This window comes from Pollicipes pollicipes, unplaced genomic scaffold, assembly GCF_011947565.3.
Source record: "Pollicipes pollicipes isolate AB1234 unplaced genomic scaffold, Ppol_2.1 Scaffold_4881;HRSCAF=5763_pilon_pilon_pilon, whole genome shotgun sequence".
In the NCBI taxonomy this organism is placed as follows: domain Eukaryota; kingdom Metazoa; phylum Arthropoda; class Thecostraca; order Pollicipedomorpha; family Pollicipedidae; genus Pollicipes; species Pollicipes pollicipes.
In genome coordinates, this window is record NW_023596576.1 from 56,979,319 (window position 1) to 57,005,637 (window position 26,319).

The following is a 26,319-nucleotide window of genomic DNA, read 5'->3' on the forward strand; positions in this document are numbered from 1 at the left end:
AAATGGATACTTCCTCGATAAAATTCTTGAGATACCAATCCCATTTTGATTCAGCAAAATCGATCGATTGGATTCTTGGATAGAGGTGCTACAAAAAGCTATCCCGCGAGCCGTGAGAGGGGATGCCCAGATAACTATCAGGTTAGAGCGGTCATGTAAGAGAAAATGACGGAAAAATGTGCTTAATAATGTTTTGCTAAACAAGGTGAACGCTTTGTGATCGTTTCTATCACATTATCTACGCCAGCTGTGCAAGAAAGTTTCGATAAAAGTAGTTTTGAATGTGATCGCTTGGCTTTTTGGCGATGACAAACTATCCCGATGACTAATCATGTTCTCCTAAATCATCAGTGCGATCGCTTTGTGTATTCAGAGAGTGAGTTGACAACGGTGCGCCCATGGAGAGTCGCGGGCGTGCCAGCATGCATCCAACGCAGATTATATCCAGTGACAAGGCATAAACTATAGCCCACATCAACGCTCAGGACGGTAGGCTTAAACGGTTACGGTCTCATTTAAGTGAGACGATAACCTTGGAGGGCATCATTTGACAAATGTAAAAACATTCCTGTGACCTTCCTCTCCTATGCTTTCGATCAGCGGCGTCATACCACCGTCCGCCGTGCAGTGATGGTGCAGAGCGACTTCGACGGGGCGCCGAAGCAGTCGCTTTTCATCTCCCTCTTCCTTGTATTTCTTCTTTCATGTCTTTTATATTTTGTTTCTAATTTTTATTCCTGGCCTTGGCATAATCTGCCTTCCTTTTATTTTGCTGCAGAGCGGGTCGATTCATTGGTTGCAGTTAACAGATGGTCCGTGACAGAATCGGGGTTTGCATATATGGCAGACTGAGAACTCGAGCCACGCCGCTAGACGATAAATGGATTAAAGGCAGTATGCAAATGCATTTAGTATGGATAGGCATAAGATGGCGGCAAAAGCCGCATAAGTGACATACATGTATCAAAATATGTTTTTACCACATGCACCTGAGACAGGATAACAGCACAGCCCTCGCGGTTGCTCCAGCCAGCAGAAGTAGTAGTTACACTAATAAGGGTCACAATTTGCCCCTGCAGGTTTGCACAGATAGTACCGTTGTTATGTCCCTTCCCTCAAACGCCCACGCTCCTTGCAACTTCTCTGCAGACTGCCTTCCTGTCTGCTCTTAGGAAGCCATTCAGGGATTGACAGCAATGTGCAGGCCACATATCCGCCCTGGGCAGTGCGGAGTCCAGGGCCGAGCCGACAATTCGGTCCGGGAATAGCGGCATGGGAATCATCGCCGCGCTCCGCCCCAGGCAGGCTCGGCACCTAACGGCCAGCGAAAGCGACCCTCATGCATCATGCGTCATCTCAGCAGCCCATTTGCCGCTATAATCAGCTTTCGGCGTTAATAAAAACGGACTGGATTGCGAAGTTAGCGCGGTAACATGATGTTGATAATGTAATGTGCGACAATGTAAATGGCGCATAATTACCAGCCGATATCACGCTTGTAAAAAGCATCAAAGTTACCTGCAGCAAGTTTTCACCTCCCGATCGCAGCACCAACAGAGGGCGTATGCTGGTGTTGCTTGTAAGCGTAAACAAAGAATAGGCTTTGTAGGTAATCGGTAGCTTCCCTTTCGGTGCATGGCTGGAGTGAGTGATCATATCATTCAATGTGTTCTTTAATTAATCGGTTCGCCGCGGGTGCAGCCTAATCACATGCCACTTAACAACAAGCTCGTGTTACGCCAAAGAACCGCGTACAAAAACGGTCGTTGGTTACGCACGTTCACCACCGTGGCCCACCAATACTGGCTCGCGCGTGCCCGCGAGCCGCCGTCGCGGAAGAGCGGTGGAGGAGCGTGCGCCGGATCTGGGCCGGGTCGTTCCAGGGCGGTCAGCGCGCTCCAAGGCCGCCGCTCGGCCTGCCGGGGGTCAGCGCTCGAAGGTCGCGGCCGGGACGCCGCGAGACGGCACGCCCGGGCCTTGTCGCGCCGCATCGCCAGCCGCACCCGCCAGCTGTCGCTGGCGGGGCGGCCCCGCCCGGCCGACCGCAGCCCCAGGCGCGGCGCGCGGCGCGGGCACCGGCCGCGTCGCCGGGCGGCGCGCCGACGCCGTCGCCGCCGCCGTCCGCTGGAACTGGTTCAGGCGGCCAATGGGCGCAGAGCAGACGCACAAAAAGTGAGACTGATCGAACGAGGAATGCCGATGATATTTGTGATGGCTGGGCGGGGATGGTAGCTGGAGCTCACCTTGTGGCCGGTCAGCGTGACACGATGAGTGAATCTGACATGAAAGGCGTATTTGTCGTGCCTTTTCCGACTGAAGAGTTGGCCTACCGCGCAGTGTGCTCACTTCTTCAACGCGGCTTCTGAGATCAACATGCTGATATCGGGTCGCAGCCACATCTCAAACCTGTACTTTCTGACACTGCACGACATTAAGATCTCTGGACCAGACAGGTGATGGAGCGCTTGCCGCCGTGCATTTGACGTGGACAGGAAAAGGGAGTGCGCGCTTTCTTAATATAGGGCGCCGATCCAGTGACCTGTCTGGTCTGAGTGACAAGCGATACTCCATGAGCGAACGACACACTTAGATGATAATTTGTTCTGCAAGTCAATGATGATGCCACAACTCACAAGTCTGGTCAAAGGTCACTATTTTGGAAAATGCCAATTTTGCGTATGAATCGCTTATGGAGATAAAACTGAATGCGGTGGTACAAAACGTGTTACCGAAATGGGCAAACGTATTTTCTGCTTTACGGCAGATGCTAGTTTGCTTGCCTAAATATAGCCAGCTCTGTCACTAGTAATGGCCATACAATGTAATAATATTCGCATGCCTTTCCTTAACCAATGTCATGCCTTTCATATGTTCGGTCCTAATGGGTAAAATCAAACACACAGACATACGTGGGGCCGTATGTCAAATGACAGCTGTAACCATCACCAGCTTTACGCCGCGTGTTTGAGATATATGTGCGAGGATTCCATACCATACCATATGACGTCAAGAGGCGACAGCTAACTTTGGTCTCAGTGAGAACATGATTCATGTTTTAGAGGTCCATTTTGATGAACAGTTCTAAAAAGTCTGCCGGGCTTTTTTGCAATCCCTGCAATGAAGTCCAACAATCTGCGCATCCAGTTAAGGCGCTATGTGGCCTTCTAATTTAATTAACTTACCACGAGCACACGCCACAACGACCCAGCGGTAAGGTGCAATCGCAAATCATCACCTTGGATATCAAGGAAGCTTTAAGGCTAAATCTGCTTCCAGCGTAGCAGTATGTAACGACATTTTAACATGACCTGGTACCACCTGGGTTCGTCTCAAGGTACCCTAGCCTGTCATAAACGCGGGACAAGATCTGTTTTATTGGTTAACCGATTTTTAGGAACCGTTACTAACGACAAACTAGACTTAGCACAAACTAATGACCCAATGCAGCAAGCATGAATATAATAGAAGCTCCGGAAGCCAGGTGTCAGTTATGTAGTGGTTAAGCTACGCGTCTGGGAAACCAAAGGTACGCAGGTCGATCCCGCACCTATCTTGTGCCCGCCTTCCTGCCAGGGCAAAAGGTAGGCGATGCCATTTACCCTCAGTAGGTGTACGCGTTGTTAAGTATCCATAACACACAAGCTCGAGCAGTCAGTATTCCTATAAAAGGTAATTTGGGGCGTCGTTGCGACACGAAACGGAAGATCTGACCTTTCTATTAAATCATCTTGAGGTAATGATATACAACAGCCACATAAGGAAGCTGTAGTCCATAAAAACATAGGTGAATATCGATCGAGACCCAGGGACGAACCCTCGTGTTATACTGGCCCAAATTCGACCCTGTCTCGGACACTGCCGTTTAACAATGTGTCGCAGTCGTTTGGACAATGCGTTAAGAATATTAGATTGCTCACGCAGTTTGCTCTAAACAGAATACCACCCAAGCAAATGAGGGGCTTCAAATAAGAAGATAGCCGCGTAGGCCTGTCTGGAAAGGGAAGGGGGGGGGGGGGGACAGCACTCTCCCCGTAACAAATTATGTAAGCATGCACCTTCGTCTATGGTCTCAGCTACAGCTGCAGAGCCTGAGAGCATCCGAGGATCATCGACTAGACCAGATATGTCTAGGCGGAGTGAGTTGCATAGGGGCAAGAGGCGGGGGAAAGAGGCGGGAGAGGAGCGTCTGTCCTTCTAAACTTAGAGGAGAAGCTGGATCATGCCCACAGCTTGAAACGGACGTAGAGTCGTTCTTGCCCGCCGTAACTCGGTTGAAGCCGCATGCCTTTTACTCAGAAATCATCAAACTGCGTGCGTGGCCATGAACGCAGCGAAGCCATCTTAAGGTATTCCCATTAGCGTTATTTTCACTGACTGGGCCAAGTGTGGTCAGGGGCGTTTTAAGACCGGTCGTATGGAATCGATAACCACAGCAACCCACCGAATGTGGTGTCCAGTCATGATCCCATCCGTTCTCCCAGATATCATGCTAATTCCTAGAGAATACCACACAACATAGTCAACTGTTTGGCGCTCTGTCGCGCATGCGTTGCTCCATGAAGGGGCGGAATCCATGGCATTGTGTTCGCCATTTATTGGCTTGTTTAGGCTGTGTTCATCCGGTGCCGCTGCAAACCTGGGTTGCCAATATTTCGATTTAGTTCCGACCTGTGTTTTGGTAGCTTTTGGAAACGTGTAAAAGGCACGTTTTTGGAATTGCACAACGCAAAAGCTAATCGCGTTTGTTACAAGTTGTCAGAAACTTTTAAATTTGATCAATCATGGCCTGAAATAACTGAGGTTCAACGGACCGTTTGCGTCAGAAGATTGTGACGTGCCAAGGAATGCCGCCTCATGGGCTCCGTTGCTTCGGCCTGCCTTTGGCGCCCACCCACATGTCTACCACGCTCAGGGTTAGTGCCCGACATGGTGCCAACTGAGCTCCAGAGACAGTGGCTTGCTTAGCACCGTCCCTGACGATAGCATGGGCCCCCCAATCCTCAGAAAATACGATGCATCAAGTTTGAAAACAGATTGAAGATGCGATTCAAGGATGCTGCTCATGATTTTTCTACTTATTTCAGCGAGGAAGCGTCATGGAACAGATTATCACATAACGAGACCAATAAGTTTTTTCTCGCCATCATAAGGCGTCTTCGGGCTAGATTCTGGGCGCTCGGGGGGCGCTGCCGCCAGGGTCGGGGGGGAGAGGCACTTAAGGCCGCTTATGGCTGCTGCTGCTGCTGCTGCTGCTGATAATCATAATGTTGATCATACATGATGATTCTCCTTTTCCATTTGGTGATGTCTGCGTATGGTGATTTTCCTTCCCCATTTGGTGATGTCTGTGTGTGGTGATTTTCCTTCCCCGTTTGGTGATGTCTGCGTGTGGTGATTCTCCTTCCCCGTTTGGTGATGTCTGCGTGTGGTGATTCTCCCCTCCCGTTTGGTGATGTCTGCGTGTGATGCGCGCCGTCTCCACCAAACGACCGGGCCCGTAAGACAACCTCGGTGACTCGGAAGTCTACCGGGGCGCTATCTTCTGAGTAATATTAACCAAGAAAGCATGTGTGAGTTGGAGAAATCTAACATCCGACACATGCAATGTAGCGCATGAACCGCTGTATAGGTATTGGAAGGCATCATTGGAATGTTGCATCTAATACCCCTTGAGCCTATGCGACCAGTAAAGTGAAGAGACGCACTCGCTAATGGCCAATTTCCACAGGTCACGCAGCACCAGTTTAGTGCCGTTATTCAAGTTTTGTCTATGCCAGGCGTGTCGGATGAATACAGATCTTATCTGGAACGTGCTTCGACATTTACCACATCCCACACATATTCGCGCTCCTAGATTCACGTTATAAAATCGCGATGCCGGTTGAAGGCTGAACAAGTACGTACGTCCCACGCTGCTCTGTATGTGGCCTGATCATTCAAAGCTCGCGAACAACAGTCACGGCGTTCCTGTGCATTTCAGATGATGGCGATTACGGCTAAATCAGTAGTCTACAAGCTTTATCCTCTACCCACCTGATTGATTTGTAAGTGAACGGTAAACGGCCCCAAAAACAGCTGCTTTAAGCCGTGATTGATGGCCAGCTAGCCTGTCGGAAGCCTCTCCGAAGACCGATATGTAATGGACGTCAGCGCGCCGCCATGCATGCCCGCCAGCTGATCGAGCAGCTCTCGCCTGTGGTTCCGTTTTGAACAAGCACAGCCAGGCTGATGCATGGTGAGAATAAATGGGCTTAAAAGTGCACGTGAAGGCATAACAGATAAACGCCAAAAATGGTACCAGCGTTGCAGACAGCAATACATACGTCAAGAAAGTTATAACTTGTTGTAGTTTCCCAAAAAAACGTCTCTATTAACTTCCACTGCGCAATATTCAGCAACGCATGGCCAATGAATGCTGATCGGTCATGCCAGTGATACCCATAGTGCTCGTTTATTAATCCATAATGGACTAGCTTATCTTCTGTGTAGGCGGACAGCATTTTCAAGGTTCTGCATTCTCACAAACGATAGCAAGAGCACGGCGAAACAAGCTTCAGAACTTCTCTTTCATAAAGCCTGTGGGCGTGTCAGACCACCGATAATACATACCTCCGTCAAAATGTTTAGAATATCGTAGATCATGTCTCGTCGACAGATTATGACAGCATGATAGAAGATGAGGAGGTGACAGAGTGACAATATTAGGCAGCAAGAAAGGATGAGATGCAAATAAAACGATGACAAATGACTTCGATGACTGCGAAGGGAAATTATGTACATAAGTCGGTGAAACTTATCAAACAGGGTGCAAATATTCATAATTAAACATATAACGTAAGCACATGCATGCCATTTCATTAGTAAAGCTGCTTTGACACTTCACGCCATTCAAAAACGCACATTTTCCTTGGTCACTGATCCCGGCCGAATCCACACCAGTTTCTGTGATAAGATCTTCAACCATATATCAAACCACGCTTCTCCTTCTCAAACTGCGTGGATTCTCAAGGCCCGCCCTCATCTCGTGTATGTATGATGTACATCGTAAGTACCTACAGGACACTGATCGATTGCATCAGCGGATCAAAGTCCCCGCTGCTCCGGCCGCCGGCCGAGATCCGTAGAGGCCGTGGAACAGGGCCGCCATCAGGCCAAGATCAGCCCGCTGATCGCTCTCGATAACTGCGCCCGCTCGTGCGTGTTCCAGACTTTCCCGGCTATTTAATGTGCGCCGCGCTATAGCACGCGCGTCATTCCGCCGGTCGTCTCGGCGCTGGTGCGGCTTACAGTGATGCCAGGTGATGCAGCGGTCCGGGCCGAGCGGCGCCGCGGGGCCGCGCGCGGCAGGCGGGACAGCCTGCCAGTATCTGCCGCCCCCGGCGAGGGCGTCTCCCCCCCCCCCCCCCCGCCAGCCAGCCGGCCCAGACGCGTCACGGAAGGTCACAGCGCACCTGCCATCCCACGGCTCGTCCGGCCAGCCGGCGGCGGCCGCGGCGGCCGCGGTGTCCGCCCACAGCCCCGGGTCGTGGGCAGCGCACGGGGCCAGCGCCTGGCGAGGCGCGCCTCTGACACCCGCCCCGCCCACAACACCTTTCGCGGAGGAACTGTCCGGAGGGTTGGGTATTCCAGTGTGATAAAACTTATACGATCTTCTTAACGACTGCATTCGCGTGTGGATGAATTAGACTTCTTAATTCATGGACGGTGATGAATAACGAGCAATGGGGTGATGGAAAGAAACGAATGAGGTTCCTGCATCTGTTTAAGCTGAGGTGGGCCAATGCTCACCTCATTTACAAAATATCCTTTCACTTGCACGTGCAGCAAGTGATACCAACAATCAATGAGGATTTCTTGGACGTGCGCAAGTGATCGGAGGGTATCGATCGGCAATATCGTTATGGGTAGGAAACACGGTATGACAAACTTAGCAATGGCGATAGGCAATTTTTGGGACTAAAGAACTATTACAAAATTAGGTAAGAGAGAGAGAGAGAGAGAGAGAGAGAGAGAGAGAGAGAGAGAGATAGAGAGAGAGCTATATAGAGATGCTATAGAGACGAGATAGCGATCTCGAGTCTACCTATCTCATCTCTCGCTCTCTCTCTCTCTCTCTCTCTCTCTCTCTCTGCTTATCTCGCTCTCTCTCGCTCGCTCTCTCTCTCGCTCTCTCTCCTCTCTCGTCGCTCTCTCTCTCTATCTCTCTTCTCTCTCTCTCTCTCTCTCTCTCTCTCTATCTCTTCTCTCTCTCTCTCTCTTCTCTCTCTCTCTCTCTCTCTCTCCCTCTCTCTCTCTCTCTCTCCTCTCACGCTCTCTCTCTCTCTCTCTCTCTCTCTCTCTCTCTCTCTCTCTCTCCTCTCTCTCTTCTCTCTCTCTCTCTCCTCTCTCTCTCTCTCTCTCTCTCTCTCTCTCTCTCTCTCTCTCTCTCTCTCTCTCTCTCTCTCTCTTCTCTCTCTCTCTACTCTCTCTCTCTCTCTCTGGATTAGCGCAGAGCGCGTCGGATCTAGAGATAGAGCGCTTAGAGATTAGAGAGAGACGAGAGATCGAAGTCAACATTCATGTCGACATCCTTTGGATTATGTTCATCGTCTCAGATGCTCTTGAAAGTTTCATAATGTCACCCGTGCCTGAGTTGCTTTGCGTGAAAATCTTGACAGCATTTCAGGCTTCGAAACCAATGTGATACCCGCCAGACCCGCGGGCTTCGCTGCCGTCTACAGCATTATGGGGAACGGGTACAACCTCACTGCAGGTTTCGCAACCGATGCGTTAGAGTAAAGATGCGAGAACTGAAGGGTAGCCCCGACGTGATCTGTGACAACGATGCATGCCATTTTGTAATTTCCAGTCTTTGTTCGCCTGTGAATACGTGTATACAGTCAAGTGGGTTCAAAAGAAGACATGCAATCATTCATTCACACCAGGCAATGTAATGTTACCTGATCTCATTCCATGACTTTCCATATCCTGAACTTAGACGAACTTGGCCGTATCCTATTCGCATGTGGCCGTGGAGAGGTGCCCCTTCTCTACCAGCTGTATCGGAGTCAACTGATTCGATGTGATGAACCACTTGAGTGTGCTGTCCAAATCCAGTGTTCCCGGCATCGATCCACCCTGGTTCGCTGCAGACCATCGGAACTACACCCAGAGTGCGAGCTTTACTGACGGTCTGAGTGCTGTAAACTTATCTATTCGTCCTACCCAGCAGCATCGGGGTCATTCAAAGATCATCTCTTGGACCTCCCCTTTACTGCGTTTTTGGGAAGGAATTCAGCCCGTTTGTCGAGGACCTTGGTAAGCGGCAACATATCTGAAATTTAAAACATCGCTGCTCATATCGAGCAAGTTCTGATCCCCCATTACATTTGGTTTTGAATAAAAAGACTCAACTTCAGCGATGCCAAAACCCAGCTGGTGCTTTTAGGTATTTCGGAAGCCAGAGACCTAGGTCTCCAGTTCAGCAGATCACTCGGCTCGGACTAGCACGGTTCAACGGAGCTGCTGTGGGTTCTGGGTGGTCTGTCAGCATGTGAGGGGGACGCTTACCACCCGCAGTCATTTCTGGCCTGGTGGACGCCCCGGTTCTCTCGCAGATCCGTCACCGTGTTTCACTCACAAGGTACGTCGTCACGGCCGCCGCACGGTCCCGGGGCCAGACCACCGGACGAGACCGGACCATCCGCCTAGACCGGGCCGCACGACGAGATCGGACCATCCCCCCCGAGACTGGAGCACCCTCTCCGAGAGCGGACCGCCCCCCGAGACCGGACCATCCCCCGAGACCAGACCCCCCCCCATAGAGCGGACCCCCGAGACCGGACCAACCGCCGAGACCAGACCAACCGCCGAGACCGGACCACCCGACGAGACCGGACCACCTGCCGAGCGGACCCGAGACCAGCCACCCCTGAGACCGGACTACCCGCCAAGACTGGACCACCCTCTCCCCCGAGACCGAGCCACCCCCGGGACCGAACAGCCCGCCAAGAGCGGACCACCCCCAAGACCGGACCACCGCCGAGACCGGACCCTCGAGACCGGGCCACCCACCAAGACCGGACCGCCCGTTAGACCATTCACTTGTATGTGCCCCGGTCTCTCAAGAGATGGGTACGAGGCGTTTCGCGGTGTCGGGATCCGGCACTGTACAACTGCTGCCGCTCGAGTCGCTGCGGCCCCCTACGCCATGCTTAGTCGCCACCCGAGGCGACACCCTTCCGATGTGGCGTCTGCGTCGGACTGGCTTACGGCTTCCCGACCGCTGCTAGATTGTGTACGATTATGACCTGTATGCTACCGGCTAACTGCAATCGGGGGCATTCTGTGATGTTAACGCATGTTCCAATGTTTTGTACTTAGATGAGAGACTGTGATGTCCGCAGCCAAATTGCGGACAGTATGGGGGGTCAAATTGACTCCCTCCAAGGTTTTTCCGGAGTGGTTTTCGAACGCCGCGGTGTAGCCGCGCTAAATTTTACATAGCTGTAGACAATTGAGAGCGGATCGTTTGGCATAAAAAATTCAGATATACCTTGTAAGGTCGCTGGCCTATGGCAGGTCAAAGTCAGGCCTTGGTTTCAGCGAAGGCAATGTTTAGGGATTTCTTCAATCTGATCCAACAACGGAGTGTTCGACGAAGCCACACATCTCTGAGATGCTCTCTTAGTCAACGTAGCAGTTGAATGAACAAATTATATTGACTTAAAGTCAGGTATAAAGGGCAGACCAAGGTCAAAACCTACCTCTTTTGTTGTTCTAGAGCTTGCTGTATGGGATAGCTCCTGGTGTTCATTTCGAATTTAATGATAGCAGGAGCCGCATTATACATCATCCACGGACCTCTTAGAGATTAGAAAAGGTCATTGACCTAAAATTATCCAGGTCAACATTTGTTTTAGGAGCATACTTCCTAGCGTAATCTATGTCTCTTAATCAAATGCAAAACTTAGAGCAATCTTATATAATTTTGGTCACCTTGACCTTTCAAAGATCAAAAAAGGTCACTAACCTTAAATGAGCATGTCACCTTTTGCTTACAAACAGTTATCTAGGTTCTGGGGGGACTTTGGAGACCAACCTGGAACTTGACCTTCTTTGACCTTTTTTACCAAAAGGTCATAACGTAGGAACCTGAAACTGTGATCTAAGTGATTTTACATACAGGTCAACACACCCTGTAAATGTGATGTCTCTAGCTTTCTTAGTTCCCGAAATCTCAGGGGGGTCAAATTGACCCCCACCCGAGCGAAGAGTATCTAGCCGGCCACCCGGGCGCGTGTTAATAAATGTATATCTGAAACTGTATCTATACTTCTTCCATCTAAGGCATAATATTTACGCATCCCACAGTGTTCACAACATCCCCTTCGATGTTTTTGATGATAAAATGACGTGGCCATGGCTTCTAATTAGGATAAAAGGGCCCTTAGAATAGCTGTCACTTTGGTTGTTAAGTGCTTGAGAGCAAGGTTCACGCAATTTTCTCGACTCGATCGGACGTAGCCTTAGCTGACTAATCTAAGGGAAGGTCATGAGCGTAGATGGCATGCATGCGTGTGGTCTATAACACCCAGACACTCCATGTGACAGCACACTATCTGGTACCCTTGGAGCTAAGCATGCATCGCGGCGCGTCGTTTGTCTACATTTTCGCCCCTCACCGTTTGGAGAACAAACTCATAGGGCAGTGATCATCAGGACAGGAACGTCATAAGCCCTTGTGGCTCTTTGTTGGCCTTATGTCTTTATATCCTCAAACTTGTAGTTGACGTCTACAAGCGTCTCCAACCCAGTCACACGGCATTCAGTTGTGATGCATGAAGCGGTTCGGGAGACGCCGTCGAAAACCGGAGGCGGGTGCGCCGGCCCTCATCTTAGGCAGGGCCAAAATCCGAGCGGTTTCATTCATTGCTTGTCATGAGCATATGGCTGATTTTCTACGTTACATCGCTCCACCTTTAGATAACTTCGCCCGTGTCCCTTCGTGCTCTGATTTTCTCCACGTGATCGTCTCGCATACCCGCTGATTGATGCCCCTGCGCCAGTGGCGCCGATCTGCGCCGCGGCACCCGTGCTCCGCTGACCTGGCGCACTCCTCGCTGACCTGACGCGCTCCCATACCCGTGCTCCGCTGACCTGGTGCGCCCCCACACCCGTGCTCCGCTGACCTGGTGCGCCCCCACACCCGTGCTTTGCTGACCTGGTGCGCTCCCACACCCGTGCTTTGCTGATCTGGCGCGCTCCCACACCCGTGCTCTGCTGACCTGGTGTGCTCCCACACCCATGCTTTGCTGACCTGGCGCGCTCCCACACCCATACTCTGCTGACCTGGCGCACTCCCTGCTGACCTGGCGCGCTCCCATACCCGTGCCCCGCTGACCTGGCGCGCCTTCAGTGCCGGCGCGCGGCCTGAACGTCCGAGTCCAGCGCCCGGGCCGCCGCTCGGGCCTGCTGCCGCGCCGGCTGTTGACCGGCTCGAGGCCAGCCGGCGCACGCGCTCCCACGGGAAACGGTCACGCCGTCGTGACGCGCGGACCGCCGCTGCTCAGCACGGGGAGACCGGGACGTACCCTCGGCCGGGAGATTTGAAAAAGTGTTATATGCTCATAACTGGCGATCTTTTCGATGCCCCGAAGCACTGGCTAAACGAAAGTACCAAGCAGTCCCAAGCTCATGATCCTGAGTGTTAAATGCATATCTCCTCGACCCATCGTTGTCTGAGCCCTCGTTCGTGACCGTGATTATTGGTTGAAGCATCGAGCATTCTCAAAATAAATCCGAACGACCACGTGATACATTTGCTTAACCGGTACCCCTGGCGTTCATCTAGGTTCGGCACAACTCACAAATTCCAGAAAAACAGAGGCTTAAGGGCCTTCTTGCTTAGGGCTTCAGTGAAGTGACGTGAGCAGAGATGGGGCCATTACGCTGACCGGAAAATAACCCGTCGTTTTGTGGTTAGTGCCATAAAACCTAACTACATCTAACCCTCCTTTTCATTTGCGCGCGATGTACTTACAGGCCATGAACCGTTTCAGCTGCTCCCATTCATTAACGCCAATCGTCGCGCTCACCGGGCACAGATCCAGCTCTGAACTGACAGGGGGGGGGGGGGGGGGGGGAGGGGAATGGCATCACCCCTGCGCTCTCAGGGCTAGAAAGAGACAGATCCAAACTGAGGTCGCTCTGGAGATTCGTCACACTTGCGACCCTCAGAAAGGTTCCCTCGAGCCATTTTTGACATCTGAGGCATAAAGTGCGAACATATCGGATCATCAACTTTTTTAGTACATGCCTCGTTTCTAGGCTCAGTTTTGCGAAACATTGGACGATTTGCTACGCAAGGGCGTTGTAATGTACTGAGCAACATGAGCTCGAAATGCACCACCAGATCATTACCTCATGATCACTTTCTGAGCTGAAGTGGTGCGTGACGGTGTGAGTGCGGCACGCCTGTGTAAAACGGCGTTTTAAACCGACTACGCATGTTTCAGGAGAGAAGGTACTCTCTAGCGGGCCTTTGAGCTGTGATGACACGAGTCCTTCCAATGTCAGTGGACTGAGCCATATTTTGTGTAGATATTGCGATAACAGGTAGGACACGTCGCTGGATCCTTCCTATAGCAGTGGACTATGCCAACTCCGGTGTAGACATTACGCTAACTGGTATGACACGACACTGGAGTGCTAGGTACCTCTGGGAACCCAAGCAGTCTGGCTTTTACCACCTTTCAAACCCAGGGCCCTAACGTGTTTGATTCACATGACTCTAAAGTTACGCAGGTATGCGTCTGGTCACGCCTGAAAGCTTCTATCGATAAAAGCGATGTGAAGATTTAGGCTTGCGATGCCTTTGACCAAAATGTTTCGAAAAACACGAACATTTGGGCGAACGTTGGTCACGGTTATCTGGACTAAACGCCTCAGTGGTTTTCACCTGTCCAATCTCTCTCCGTTCAGGCTATGGTGTGTTGTGTTCGAGGCCGGTTAAGGAGAAGTGACATTGGCCGATTTTCGGCGGACTGCTGGCTCACTTACACGAGCTGACAGTGTTGAGACCGGTGAAGCGATTTTGTTTCATGCCCCTATCTGCTCCGGTTTTCCAGATTTGATTTCAGTCCTCGAAAACATCCCCAATGACTCATAAATTGCGCGCGAGAGTGCATGCCCGACGGTACTCGTCAGCCCATGTCTTCGTCAGAGCGGCTGTCCGCTTCTTCCTCCGTCAACCGGGCCCAGGCGTGGCTCCAGCAGGAACGAACACAACGCTGGGTTTGATCATGACGTCAGTCGGAATCAGATGCGGATTCGGCTCCACTGGTTGTTGGGCTGGATCGGATTCGGACTTAGATTCGGACTTTGGACTTCTCATAGCATGTCACAGAATCATAATTCATGCGATCCCACTTTGGCTGATCCACAATTTTTAGAGCATTAAGCGGTTGTCTTAAAAAGGTAAGCTAACAAGCGTTTGGGTGGCAACATAAGATATAACATGGGGACTTTTTAAGTATTCGCTGCTGCTGGGATTACAGAGAATTAAGTTGGGATATTGCAGGTGTCAGTACTTCAAAGCTGCATTGTTTGAGGGGAGAGCTGGCCTTTTCATTTCATCCTATGTCTTTTCCACGTTTGCAAGTTCCTGACCGATAGTATTAATGCACCATGACATTCCCTGCTAAGCATTTGTATGAGTGCAACAATCACGTTTCTGTTCCCTCAGGCTAGTAGATGCACGATAACATCTCCACAATGTTCCGTCGGCCAAAATTGTCCTGCACGGTTAGGTTTTCACTGAAGCAAGGCCACACACACACACGCACACGCACACCACACCACACGCACACCACACACACCACACCCACACCACACACACACACACACACACACACACACACACACACACACACACACACACACACACACACACACACACACACACACACACACACACACACACACACACACACACACACACACACACACACGCTATTTGCATTTATGACGGCAATTGGTTAACAGGGGGAGCTGCATTTCATTGTGGACTTGATGATACTTCTGCTGGATAGTATACAGTTGTGAGTATCAAATCGCGAGGGCTGTAATCAGCATTCACTCAAAGAACCAATCATTGAGTTGGGCCTAAACTACCGCTGAAAGTGCCCAAATTGTTGATGCGTGGTTGGCACCTTCTGGGAGTTCTGCAAAGCCTATTATGTTGTCGTAACCCCCCCCCCCCCCCACTACATCCAAACAATATCAGCAAAGAGTAATGTTGGATCTCGTGGATATTTTGGATCCAGACAATGTTTACCCATGAATACCATGGGGGTTCATATCAGATTTTGAACATGGGGTGTCTTCAAGCTTCACGCGCGTGCATGCAATGCTTACCTGTATCTTTATTAAATGATCTCAGCCAGATTTTTTAAGGCATCGTTTTTGCTATTGTTATCAATGTAATGCCACCAAGCCTACACCAGTAAAAATATCAACTGCATGATGACAAATAATAGAATGGTCTTAATTAGATATCGCGACTGGTAAGACGTATGATCTTAGGTCAAAAATTGTCAATGGTGAAATTTTCCTGAAAATGGAACGCCTTCAGTTTTTATTCTTCAGTTGTCTGGTAAGTTGCTGGTTTTTGGGGAACACCGCACGGCGGTCCACGGCTGGCGCGGGCGACGGGCGAGAACCGACGATGCACGTAACACCGCCACGTCAACGGATGTCTGCATAATGCATCACAAGTATGTGTATAAACACAGCTATTGAAAATCCTTGCTACCGCGGGAGCACGATCTCATACGTAAGGGCGTGTGAAATTCAAAGTGTCAATGTCTGGGGCAATTTGACCTTTGACCTGGCCTAGTAGAGCCAATTATTGACCAAGCAACATGCAACTGATTGCTTATCATAAGGGGATGTTGAGTCCCATCCAGTGTTTCTTTCCAAAAGGCTCTATCTGTCTTAGTTTGGAAACGGCAGGATGGTCGCATCGCCCCGCCCCTTCCTTCCGTCAGCTCTCGTCATGAAGAAAACGGCAAATCAGGACCAAGGTTAAGCACAGCGCAGCCCGGTACCAATGCTTTCCAAGTACTGCGTCGAACACGCCGCCTCTCCAGTGTCAGACACGCGGCTGCTCCAGTACCGGACGAACGCGGCCCGCCCTAGTGCCGAACGCGCACCCACTCCAGTGCTGGACATGTGGCCTCTCCTGTGCCGGATATGCGGCCTCCTGTGCTGGACATGCTGCCTCTCTTTTGCCGGACATACTACCTCTCGTGTCCTGAACGAGCGCCCACCCTAATGCCGAACGCGCACCTATTCCAGTGCTGAACATGTGACCTCTCCTGTACCGGATATGCGGCCTCTCCTGTGCTGGACATGCTGCCTCTCGTGTGCTGAACGTGCGCCCACCCTAATGCCGAACGCGCACCCACTCCAGTGCTGGACACGTGACCTCTCATGTGCCGGACACTGCGGCAGTTCCAGTGCCGAAGGCGCCCCCACTCCAGTGCTGATGGGCCGCTTCTGTGCCAAGCACGCGGCCTCTCCCGTACCGCACACGCGGCCTCTCCTGTGCCGAAAACAAAGCCGCCCTAGTGCTGTACAGCTGCTCCTGTGCCGGACATGCGGCCTCTCATGTGCCGGACACGCGATCAGTCCTGTGACGGACACGCGGCCTTTCCTGTGCCCGACAACCGCTCACTAACCCGGACACACAGCTCCTCCCATGCCGGACACCCGGCCGCTCCTGTGCCAAACATTCGTCAGTCCCAGAAATCGAAATAGCGACTCTCCGGTGAGCGGCTCACCGCCCTCTGTGATGTGGAACTGACCACGCACACTCGGCTAAGATGCAAAACATTATAATGGTACGGTAAGGCCCAATGCAATAAGTATTTCATGTCTAGTTCTATATGGTCATTAAGTCCTAGGCCCATGGCTGGCGTATAGGATGTGTTGTACGCGAATTTACCCATAGCAGGTTAGCGCAGAATTGCAATGGGCGGTCATGATAAGCACGCTGCCGAAATGCTGGTGGAGAGCAGTGGGAATTTTGAAATCAGTCGTTGGTCTGAATCAGTCTGAAATCAGCATCGCTAGTCTGAATCAGTCTGAAATCAGCATCGCTGGTCTGAATCAGTCTGAAATCAGCATCGTTGATCTGAATCAGTCTGAAATCAGCATCGCTGGTCTGAATCAGTCTGAAATCAGCATCGTTGCTAAAAACGAAACAATGTCGCCATATAACGAAACAGTTTCAAAGCCCCAGGTCCGAAATAATCGACCAATCTCGCTAAGCACCGCTCGTTACTCGGGCATTGACCCGTCATCCATGTAAACCAGGCCATGCAATGTGTTATCCAGTGTTGGATTTCTGGCTGGCGGCTCCGGATTGGGGAGTACAACTTTGTCAGGCGCGGATTGCAAAATCTGAGCATGGGCATTGTGGAAAACTACGAAATATCATTTCAGACACAGCAGTTACAGACAGGCCATAGCTGTGACATGAAAGAACATAGCAACTCTCAGCTCAAGGTAACACAGTTTGTGACGTCAAAAAACAGTAAACAACTGATAGTAAAGCGGTGGAGCAAATTTGTGTATGCACGGACTAAATCCTGTAAGAGCTCTTTTCCAACACTGATATTGCCCGACTATGTCGCGAGATAATGACTGGGGTTCGTCACGCGCCATTTGTGGTTGTGATAAGGCCGCTGACCAAGCATATTCTCGCCTTTCTCTGTACGTGCGACGTCTTAGGTTTGAACCGAACCGATGTGCTTACCACTCTCACGCCTGCTATTGCACTACAACCTACGCCCTAACTGGCGGGGCTTTTAGCATGGTCAGCAAATGATACTTCCGTGCAAATGAACCTTCCGAAACAAAAATATTCATGATGTTCATCACTTAGCGCACTTTATTCCCCTTGTGTCGTCCGGTTTAACGCACTTATAACTATACTGTATCCGTTTTCAATAAATTTGGCCCCAGGTGACAATTTATATTGTTCCAATGTTCGTCGGTGACAGAAACGATGCTTTTTCACCGGTGATTGTGCTCACGATCACCAGATCAGAAGGGCTCGACAATGATATTAGCTTTGCCCTTGAACGCCGCATGACCTGTGCATTAACAGTATTTGAATAGCGTTGCTATGGCGTCATGCATGTCTGAATGACCTTGAAATAGTCTGCTCAAAATGGTCTGCATATCTTCGAGGGTGTGTAACTCAGAAACTAGAGGGCTTTAGGTCTTAAAAAGGACAGAACTGTATACTGCACCGAATGATCTCCTAAACCCTATATCGACTGAAACCCCCATATAAATGTGGAACATTCCCTGCAATTCGGACGCGGAAGAAGTAACGTCAGCGGAAGAAGAACTGAGTAGTGTGAATTATGCCCATAACATTTATTCTATTCAATACAATTCAATATTCAATACCTATTCATTAACTGTTCCAAAACTTCTCAAAAACAAAACGTGATTCGGATTTGGAATAAAATCCACCTAAGCAGAACCGTGCACAAACCTACCGTCAACTTGCATTGGTTTCGACACCGCGCAATCAGAATAAGAATCAGGTGTCGATCCCCGTTGCGCGTTGTTTTGACCTGCCGCGATTTTCATGTTTTCATATGAAGTGGGATGTGATAACTCTATTTCTATCACTTTTAAAGTTGCGTTCAAATGACGTCTTATCGATGGGTTTGTCTACAAATACTAATTTAAGCGCATCTGTTTTTAACAATTTTTTCAACGTCACGATACGTCCTGCTGCTGAAAGCTGCATGAAGCTGTTACCAATGGTTGCCAGATGTTAGCTACCGGATACGTACGCTAGATACCCACGAACAGAACAATTGCCGCTCAAGCTAAAACGCATAATCTTCCGTGCACGAATCCGTCGCATCCGCATTCACTGGAGAATACTAGCTCACTGGCACGTACACAAGAGAGTTGCAGCCACATGCCTTACCAATTAAGCACCACCAGGGTGCAACACTGAGCCCGGTGGCACCCAATGCCGCGACGCGTTCTTCGAACGGACCATGGCGGATGCGCCCAGGCCGGGCCGGGCCCCAGCGCCCCCGGCCATGACAGGACGGGTCCGGTGAGCCTGCGGCGGCGCTCCCAAGGTCGGCGTCGCGACGTCACGTGCGCGCCGGGCGATGTGCGGCTGAGAGGGAGCAGGGCGTGGCCGCCAGCGCGTCCTGCCTCGCCGGGTATATAGCCGGCCGACGCCCGACCACCGGCACCACAGTCGCCAGCGAGTTCAACCATGAAAGTCCTGGTAAGTCGGCGGAGCGAGGCTCGAGAGGCGGCCTGCGGCGGTGGCAGGGCTCTGTCGGGAGCGGTGGCAGACACTTCCGTTATCGAAACGTTAACGTCGCAGTCATTGGAACGCTCTTGAGTGCACAACGTTGGGACACGATGTCCTCAGCAAGCAATATGGAATAAGCGATGCCACTTTATTCTAACTGGTTCCTGCCATCCTGAGATTAGGTGGCATGTTATTCATATGCTTCATTTCTCTTCTTCTTCCTCCTCAGGTGGTAGTGTCCGCTGTCCTGGCCGTTGCGGCTGCCCAGTACGCCCTGCCCTACAGCGGGCTGGGCTACTCGGGATACCCGTACGCCGCCGGATACTGGAACAACTTTGCTACCCCCTACTCCGCCTACCGTGCTGCCCCCTACGCCGCATACTCTGCTGCTCCCATCACCACTTACGCTGCTGCCCCCTACACCACCTACGCTGGCCACTACAACACCTACGCCGCCCCGGCCGCCGTCAGCTCTCAGTACCACGCCCAGAACGAGCTCGGAGGCTACAGCTACGGCTACGCCGACGGCCTGAGCACCAAGTCGGAGAGCAAGAACGCCTACGGCGGCACCGTCGGCTCCTACAGCTACGTGGACGCCAACGGCCTGACCCAGACGGTCAACTACGTGGCGGACGCGGCCGGCTTCCGTGTGCAGGGCACCAACCTGCCGGTGGCTCCCGTCGCCGACCTGAAGGCGCCCGTCAACACCCTGGTGGGACCTGCTCCCGTCGAGGACACGGCTGATGTGAAGGCCGCCAAGGCTGAGTTCCGCAAGCTGTACGCCGAGGCTGCCGCCGCCGCCGAGGCTGCCCCTGACTCCCGCAAGAAGCGCAGCGCTCCTCTGCCCGTCAGCGACACCCCCGAGGTGGCCGCCGCCAAGGCTGAGCACGCCCGTCTGTACAACGCGGCCGCTGCCGCCGCCGCCGCCGCGCCCGACACCGACTACCCTCTGGCGTACGCCAGCTACGGCTACCCGGCCGGCTACGCCGCCTACGGCGTGCCTGCCTTCCGTGCCGCCGCCCCGGCTGGCTTCTCGTACGGCTTCAGCTCGGCCCACCTTGCCCAGCCCTTCTACGGCCGCTACTTCTATTGAGCTGCAGCCCACTGAGCTAACGCGCCAGTATGTTGTTGTGTGAGGCGTGTTGAATCAGCTGTCCGTCCGCTGTTGTCCGTTGTATTTTCTCTCATCCCGTCCCATCCAACTCGAAGTTCACAATCTTCGTATCACTGATATGCCTCTGGGCGTGTGACTATATTCATGCAACTTATTGCATACCATGGTCTTTGTCATATGTCATACATGCAAATATATTTTGTAGGGAAAGATGATGAGGTAGTTTGATGTGATCGAAACCAGAATTAAAAGCGAGAGGTTGAACAAAAACTAGATGTGGAACAAATAAGTAAAAGTGAGGAAAGCATTACAAGAGACAGTAAAACTACCGATAATGCTCGAAATGATGACTAAATAGCGACCATTAAAGCGCCTTAAAGAAATTGTTACGTATTTACATATATACAAACAATAGTGATATACAATGAAATAAGCCCCTCAGAACTGTTGGTAGAATTCAAAAGACAACATGTTGTTCTAGACCACATAATTAATTTATTTAGTAGCTATGCTTTTCAAAACGTCATTGTTGGTTGTGTCATGCGACGTTTGTATGACCTTGGGGCTAAACTGGCCGTGTGAAATTACCACTCTACTGGCCGTGCGAAACCACCACTCCACTGGCCGTGCGAAATTACCACTGGCCGTGCACCTTACATGATGCACGTAATCTGGTAGGGCTAGGAGATTGGCTATTTCATTGGTTTTAACTGTGTGAAGTTTTGGGTGCTTTCGTCACGCTAAGATGTGTTTATTTTGGAAAACATTCGAAGGGTCGTCTTGACCAACTCCAGAGGGTGTGGTTACATTGCAGCCTTAATGAGTCCAGTGGGAAATAAGCTACATCTCTTCTGTACACGTAGGTGATCAGCCTTTTCGCCTGCGCGTTGGACTATCGCTCTAAGATCAAGAAAGTTTACGAAACGTGCGAAGAGATTTCTGTAAGTTTTTGAACCTGTTGAGAATAAATCTCAAAACAATGTCCCGAAGCGAGTTTCACTGCACTTTCTGTACACTGACGAAGTAACAACGGAATCGTATTTCAGCATTATGGTGTAATGAGTAAAGAAACAAGCATTTAGTAACGGATTAGCGGCGACGGAGTAATCGTGGTAACGAAGTAACGAATTAGCATGTCATGAACATTCGCCACGGGTGTCGATTTGTATCCTTTTGTGCGGGACCTGCCCCCCCCCCCGCGCGATGTGGAGTTGGGCCGCACAATGTTAGCTTGAACTCGACTAGTATACGAAAACTAAAAACATATCTTGCGCTTAATCAAAATGAGGTGGGCTAAATCCGGTGAGAACAAATATGGTTGGGGTAGGTTTTCGGGCTTTCGGTTCGGCTACTCCGAAAATTTACAAAAATCGACAGCCCTGACATTCGCTACGAGATAGAAGGATCAAATATTGGACTCTGCCACCTATTTGCAGTTGGATGAAAATTACGAAATGCAATGGATATATGAATTGGCAGAATTCCCGAACACAATGAGTAAACTTTGGTCTCAATTATGACGTTTTCATTTGCTTAACGGTCGGTGAATTCAATTGTGCCGTAGTCGAGCAATCAAGGGATATATTTCCCCTTTTGAATAACTCGACCGGTCCATTCGTTTCAGAACATCTGAGTGGAATATTCGAGATTTGAGTATTATTGAAACAAGCACCATATACAATGAAATAATCTACCTATGATTCATGCCATACTTTTAAGTAAAAAATTGCTTTAGATAGCGCAAGTTTCCCATTTAGTAAACATGCTAGTCATAATCAATACGCCATTCTTTGATTAGGTCTTAGCACCTGACACGAACTTTGATTAAGAGCCAATTGACGGCCGTTATGCCCAGAGGTCGTGCTCACGAACGCCAGACATGAACGACTCGACAAAAACACTTATGTTAGCGTTGATCGCCGCATAGCTATGGTAATGACAGGACGTAAATAACGTTATTATGTCTCCATGGATGCCTGGGTGACCTTGAAAGTCTCTTCAGAATAGGTCCAATAGGTCCAAGGGCGTGAAGCCCAGACGCAGGATAAATTTAGTTCTTAAGAAGGCCAGGATTGTGAACTGCACCGAATGATCTTCAGAATAGCTTTTTCACCTTAAGAACCCATACAAATTTGAAACACTTTCTTCAAGGAAGGACGTTCACCGAGGCTTCCCTAACGTCATTAAGATTCACACAATGGCGCAGTCATCCACAGGCCCTTTGAAAGACTGAACGGATCCCTCTCCGACCTTGCGTGGCCGGGTGGCCGCGGGTCACTGCCGGCTACCGAGGCCGGCCCGGCTACACCTCCTCCAGTGACGTGCGAGCGTCACCGTCGGCATGGGCGTGGCTCCACAGAGACAGCACCGGCTCCAGCCGGTATAAAGCTGGCCGGCATCCGGACCACAGGCATCACAGACACCAGCGAGTTCAGCCATGAAAGTCCTGGTGAGTGATCCTACTAGCTCGTGGTAACAAGGCTAGGCACCTTTGCTCCATTTCACAACTTAGACCTAGCCGCGACTTGAAACAGCTTTGCAGAAGCTCAGCTAAATTCGAAAAATACGTTGTTAAATTCAGCATATGTTGCTAGGTGGAACATCCTAACATCTCAAATCGAGCCACTGCACTCTCACTAGTTGTTTGAAGATTACGTAACGGTTATATCTCTTCACCGTTCCATGAATTTTCAAGCTTTCGCCTGATTATTGGTAGCCTTGAATATACCAGCGCGTACTGGTCCAGGGCATTTTAAGCACCAATTGGTATTTTTAGCGGAAATGTGGTTGAAATAAAACAATGCTGGTATTGATAAGATTCATCAGTGTTCGTTTGTACCCTCGTGATAACAACATACGCGTACCTTGTTGAAGATCAAATATTGTTATCTAAAACAGATGAATTGTTAAAAGACCTGATGTTGAACCTAAATGGAGAATAGTGTTTTCTCGCAAAGATGGCCGTTATTGCCTCCTATGAATGGTGAACGATTATCAGAGGTGGTGCGGAAAGCTAACACCCAGCGGTGAACCAGACATAAAACATCATTGTCTTTTTCAGGTGGTAGTGTCCGCTGTCCTGGCCGTTGCGGCTGCCCAGTACGCCCTGCCCTACAGCGGGCTGGGCTACTCGGGATACCCGTACGCCGCCGGATACTGGAACAACTTTGCTACCCCCTACTCCACCTACCGTGCTGCCCCCTACGCCGCATACTCTGCTGCTCCCTTCACCACTTACGCTGCCGCCCCCTACACCACCTACGCCGCTGGCCACTACAACACCTACGCCGCCCCAGCCGCCGTCAGCTCTCAGTATCACGCCCAGAACGAGATTGGAGGCTACAGCTACGGCTACGCCGACGGCCTGAGCACCAAGTCGGAGAGCAAGAACGCCTACGGCGGCACCGTCGGCTCCTACAGCTACGTGGACGCCAACGGCCTGACCCAGACGGTCAACTACGTGGCGGACGCGGCCGGCTTCCGTGTGCAGGGCACCAACCTGCCGGTGGCTCCCATCGCCGACCTGAAGGCGCCCGTCAACACCCTGGTGGGACCTGCTCCCGTCGAGGACACGGCTGATGTGAAGGCCGCCAAGGCTGAGTTCCGCAAGCTGTACGCCGAGGCTGCCGCCGCCGCCGAGGCTGCCCCTGACTCCCGCAAGAAGCGCAGCGCTCCTCTGCCCGTCAGCGACACCCCCGAGGTGGCCGCCGCCAAGGCTGAGCACGCCCGTCTGTACAACGCGGCCGCTGCCGCCGCCGCCGCCGCGCCCGATGCCGACTACCCTCTGGCGTACGCCAGCTACGGCTACCCGGCCGGCTACGCCGCCTACAGCGTGCCTGCCTTCCGTGCCGCTGCCCCGGCCGGCTTCTCGTACGGCTTCAACTCGGCCCATCTGGCCCAGCCCTTCTACAGCCGCCACTTCTATTGAGCTGCAGTCCACTGAGCTAACGCGTCAGTATGTTGTTGTGTGAGGCGTGTTGAACCACCGGTCCGTCCGCTGTTGTCCGTTGTATTTTCTCTCATCCCGTCTCATCCAACTCGAAGCTCACAACCATTGTACCACTGATATACTCCTGGCTGTGCGGATGTATCATGTTGTATGTCATATGCCATACTTGAAAATGCACGTTGTAGAGAAAGGTGTTCAGAAGTTTTGATGCAGTCAACATCATGGAACAGATAGACTGAAAAATCAACAGCGTATCTTAGCGTGGCCGCGACAATTCATGAGTAGCTATAGAGACCTGAATAACCGATCTTTTGGATACATAATTATGGGTAGCTTGCAATGTCGCTGTCCTCTGACAGGTGAAAGCCAAGCTGTGTCTGTCAGCAAAGGAACTTCCCAGAGAGTCGCTCAAGCTGATGCGATAACGGAATGCAGAACAGAGCAATGCAGCTTTTAGATACTTTTGTGAGACAATCATGCCACGCAGTTTAGGATTGTGCAAAGCTGGTGGTGGAAGGTGTATATGACCAGCGAGCCGCTTAAGTATCAATTTATGAAGAATATAATGCTGTACTTTGCAAGCGTTAGCGACACACAGACGTAGAACACTGCCCTTCAGAGGGAATGTTCCACATCGCAAGATATTGAGATAAGCATCAGATATGATGGGAAAAGCTGATTTGTGAGTGTTGGTGAGCTTTCAAGGTTCAAAAACAACCCTATGTTGTAAAATTTCGAAGTTTGTTAGAATGCAACCCATTACGCTATTGTCTGATGGCGCCTTGGAACCGTTTCGTGACGACAGCAAAACCTGGCAGCATCTGGCAGCCAGACGTAAAGAATATCTCGAAACGCACGAAAGCTGACGCCAATCGGTCATTCTTGTCGCGGGCGCTGTGTTAGGTGGCGGTTCAGTCTGTAGCTTGTTTGTAGATTGTTTGTCTTGGTACCGGCTCGTAAGCGAAGTTTTGGTGTGCTCTTTGGCATACGCAACGTAGCGATTGTCAGCTTTTAGGGCAGATTGTTAATAGTAAAGCAAGGTATCCTGTGAATACTGTCAAATAGTGTTATTAATCTCAGCGAAACCTGCCAAGGACTGTTGAGGATGCCAATACTGTATTGTCGACTTGTCCTTCCTTGCAGCGCTGTAGTTCTCACATTGATATCATGTGATGTGCACATCAGTTACCTTATTGTCAGTTGATGGCAGTTATATCTAGTAATGGTGCTCGCAAACGCTAAATACGAACGACTGGGAAGTTATGTTTCTTGTTAGCTTGATCGCACACATGGCTAAGGAAATAGCAGAACTTGAATGACGTAGTTATGGCGTCATGAACGCTTGGGTGACCACGATATAGCCTCCTCGAAAGAGTCTGCACATCTCCACGGGCGTGTAGCTCAGACACAAGAAGGGGTTTAGGTCTTAACAAGTGCACGATGGTGAACTGCAAAGATGATATTCAACATAGCTATTTCTGTTTAAAACCCAATAAAAAGGTGGAACGCTTCCTTTAAGGGATTACGTTAACCGAACCTTAACACGCGCCCGGGTGGCCGACCAGGTACCCTTCGCTCGGATAAGCGGGGGGGGGTCATTTTGGCCCCCTGAGATCGTAGGAACTAAAAGAGCCAGAGACACTAAATTTACAGGGTGTATTGACTCGTACGTGAGCTGACTTAGGTCAAAATTTCAGGTTCTTAGGTCATGACCTTCGGGTCAAAAAAGGTCAAAAAATGTCAAGTTATCAGACCTATCAGTATTTTGCCGTTTATGTCCAAAATTCTCGAAAAAAACTTATGTATAATAGACTCGTCCTTCATCTAAACCAAAACCATCTGCTTTACCAAAATCGGTTCGGATTTCAGAAGAACAAAAGTACTTACGTGCGAATTCTTCTTCTGCAGGAAACT

General features: G+C 50.7%; 2 protein-coding genes across 2 annotated transcripts; both read left to right on the forward strand.

The window, feature by feature from the left end:
* Positions 1-19,070: 19,070 nt before the first annotated feature.
* LOC119100640 (cuticle protein 16.5-like) lies at positions 19,071-20,435 on the forward strand. Its single transcript, XM_037223716.1, has 3 exons — positions 19,071-19,132; positions 19,628-19,819; positions 20,306-20,435. Exons 1-3 carry the CDS (start codon positions 19,071-19,073, stop codon positions 20,433-20,435), a joined length of 384 nt encoding a protein of 127 aa, XP_037079611.1.
* A 1,304-nt stretch (positions 20,436-21,739) lies between these two features.
* On the forward strand, positions 21,740-24,384 carry LOC119100641 (cuticle protein 16.5-like). Its single transcript, XM_037223717.1, has 3 exons — positions 21,740-21,744; positions 23,574-23,768; positions 24,255-24,384. The coding sequence occupies exons 1-3, from the start codon at positions 21,740-21,742 to the stop codon at positions 24,382-24,384; spliced, it is 330 nt and encodes a 109-aa protein (XP_037079612.1).
* Positions 24,385-26,319: the final 1,935 nt, after the last annotated feature.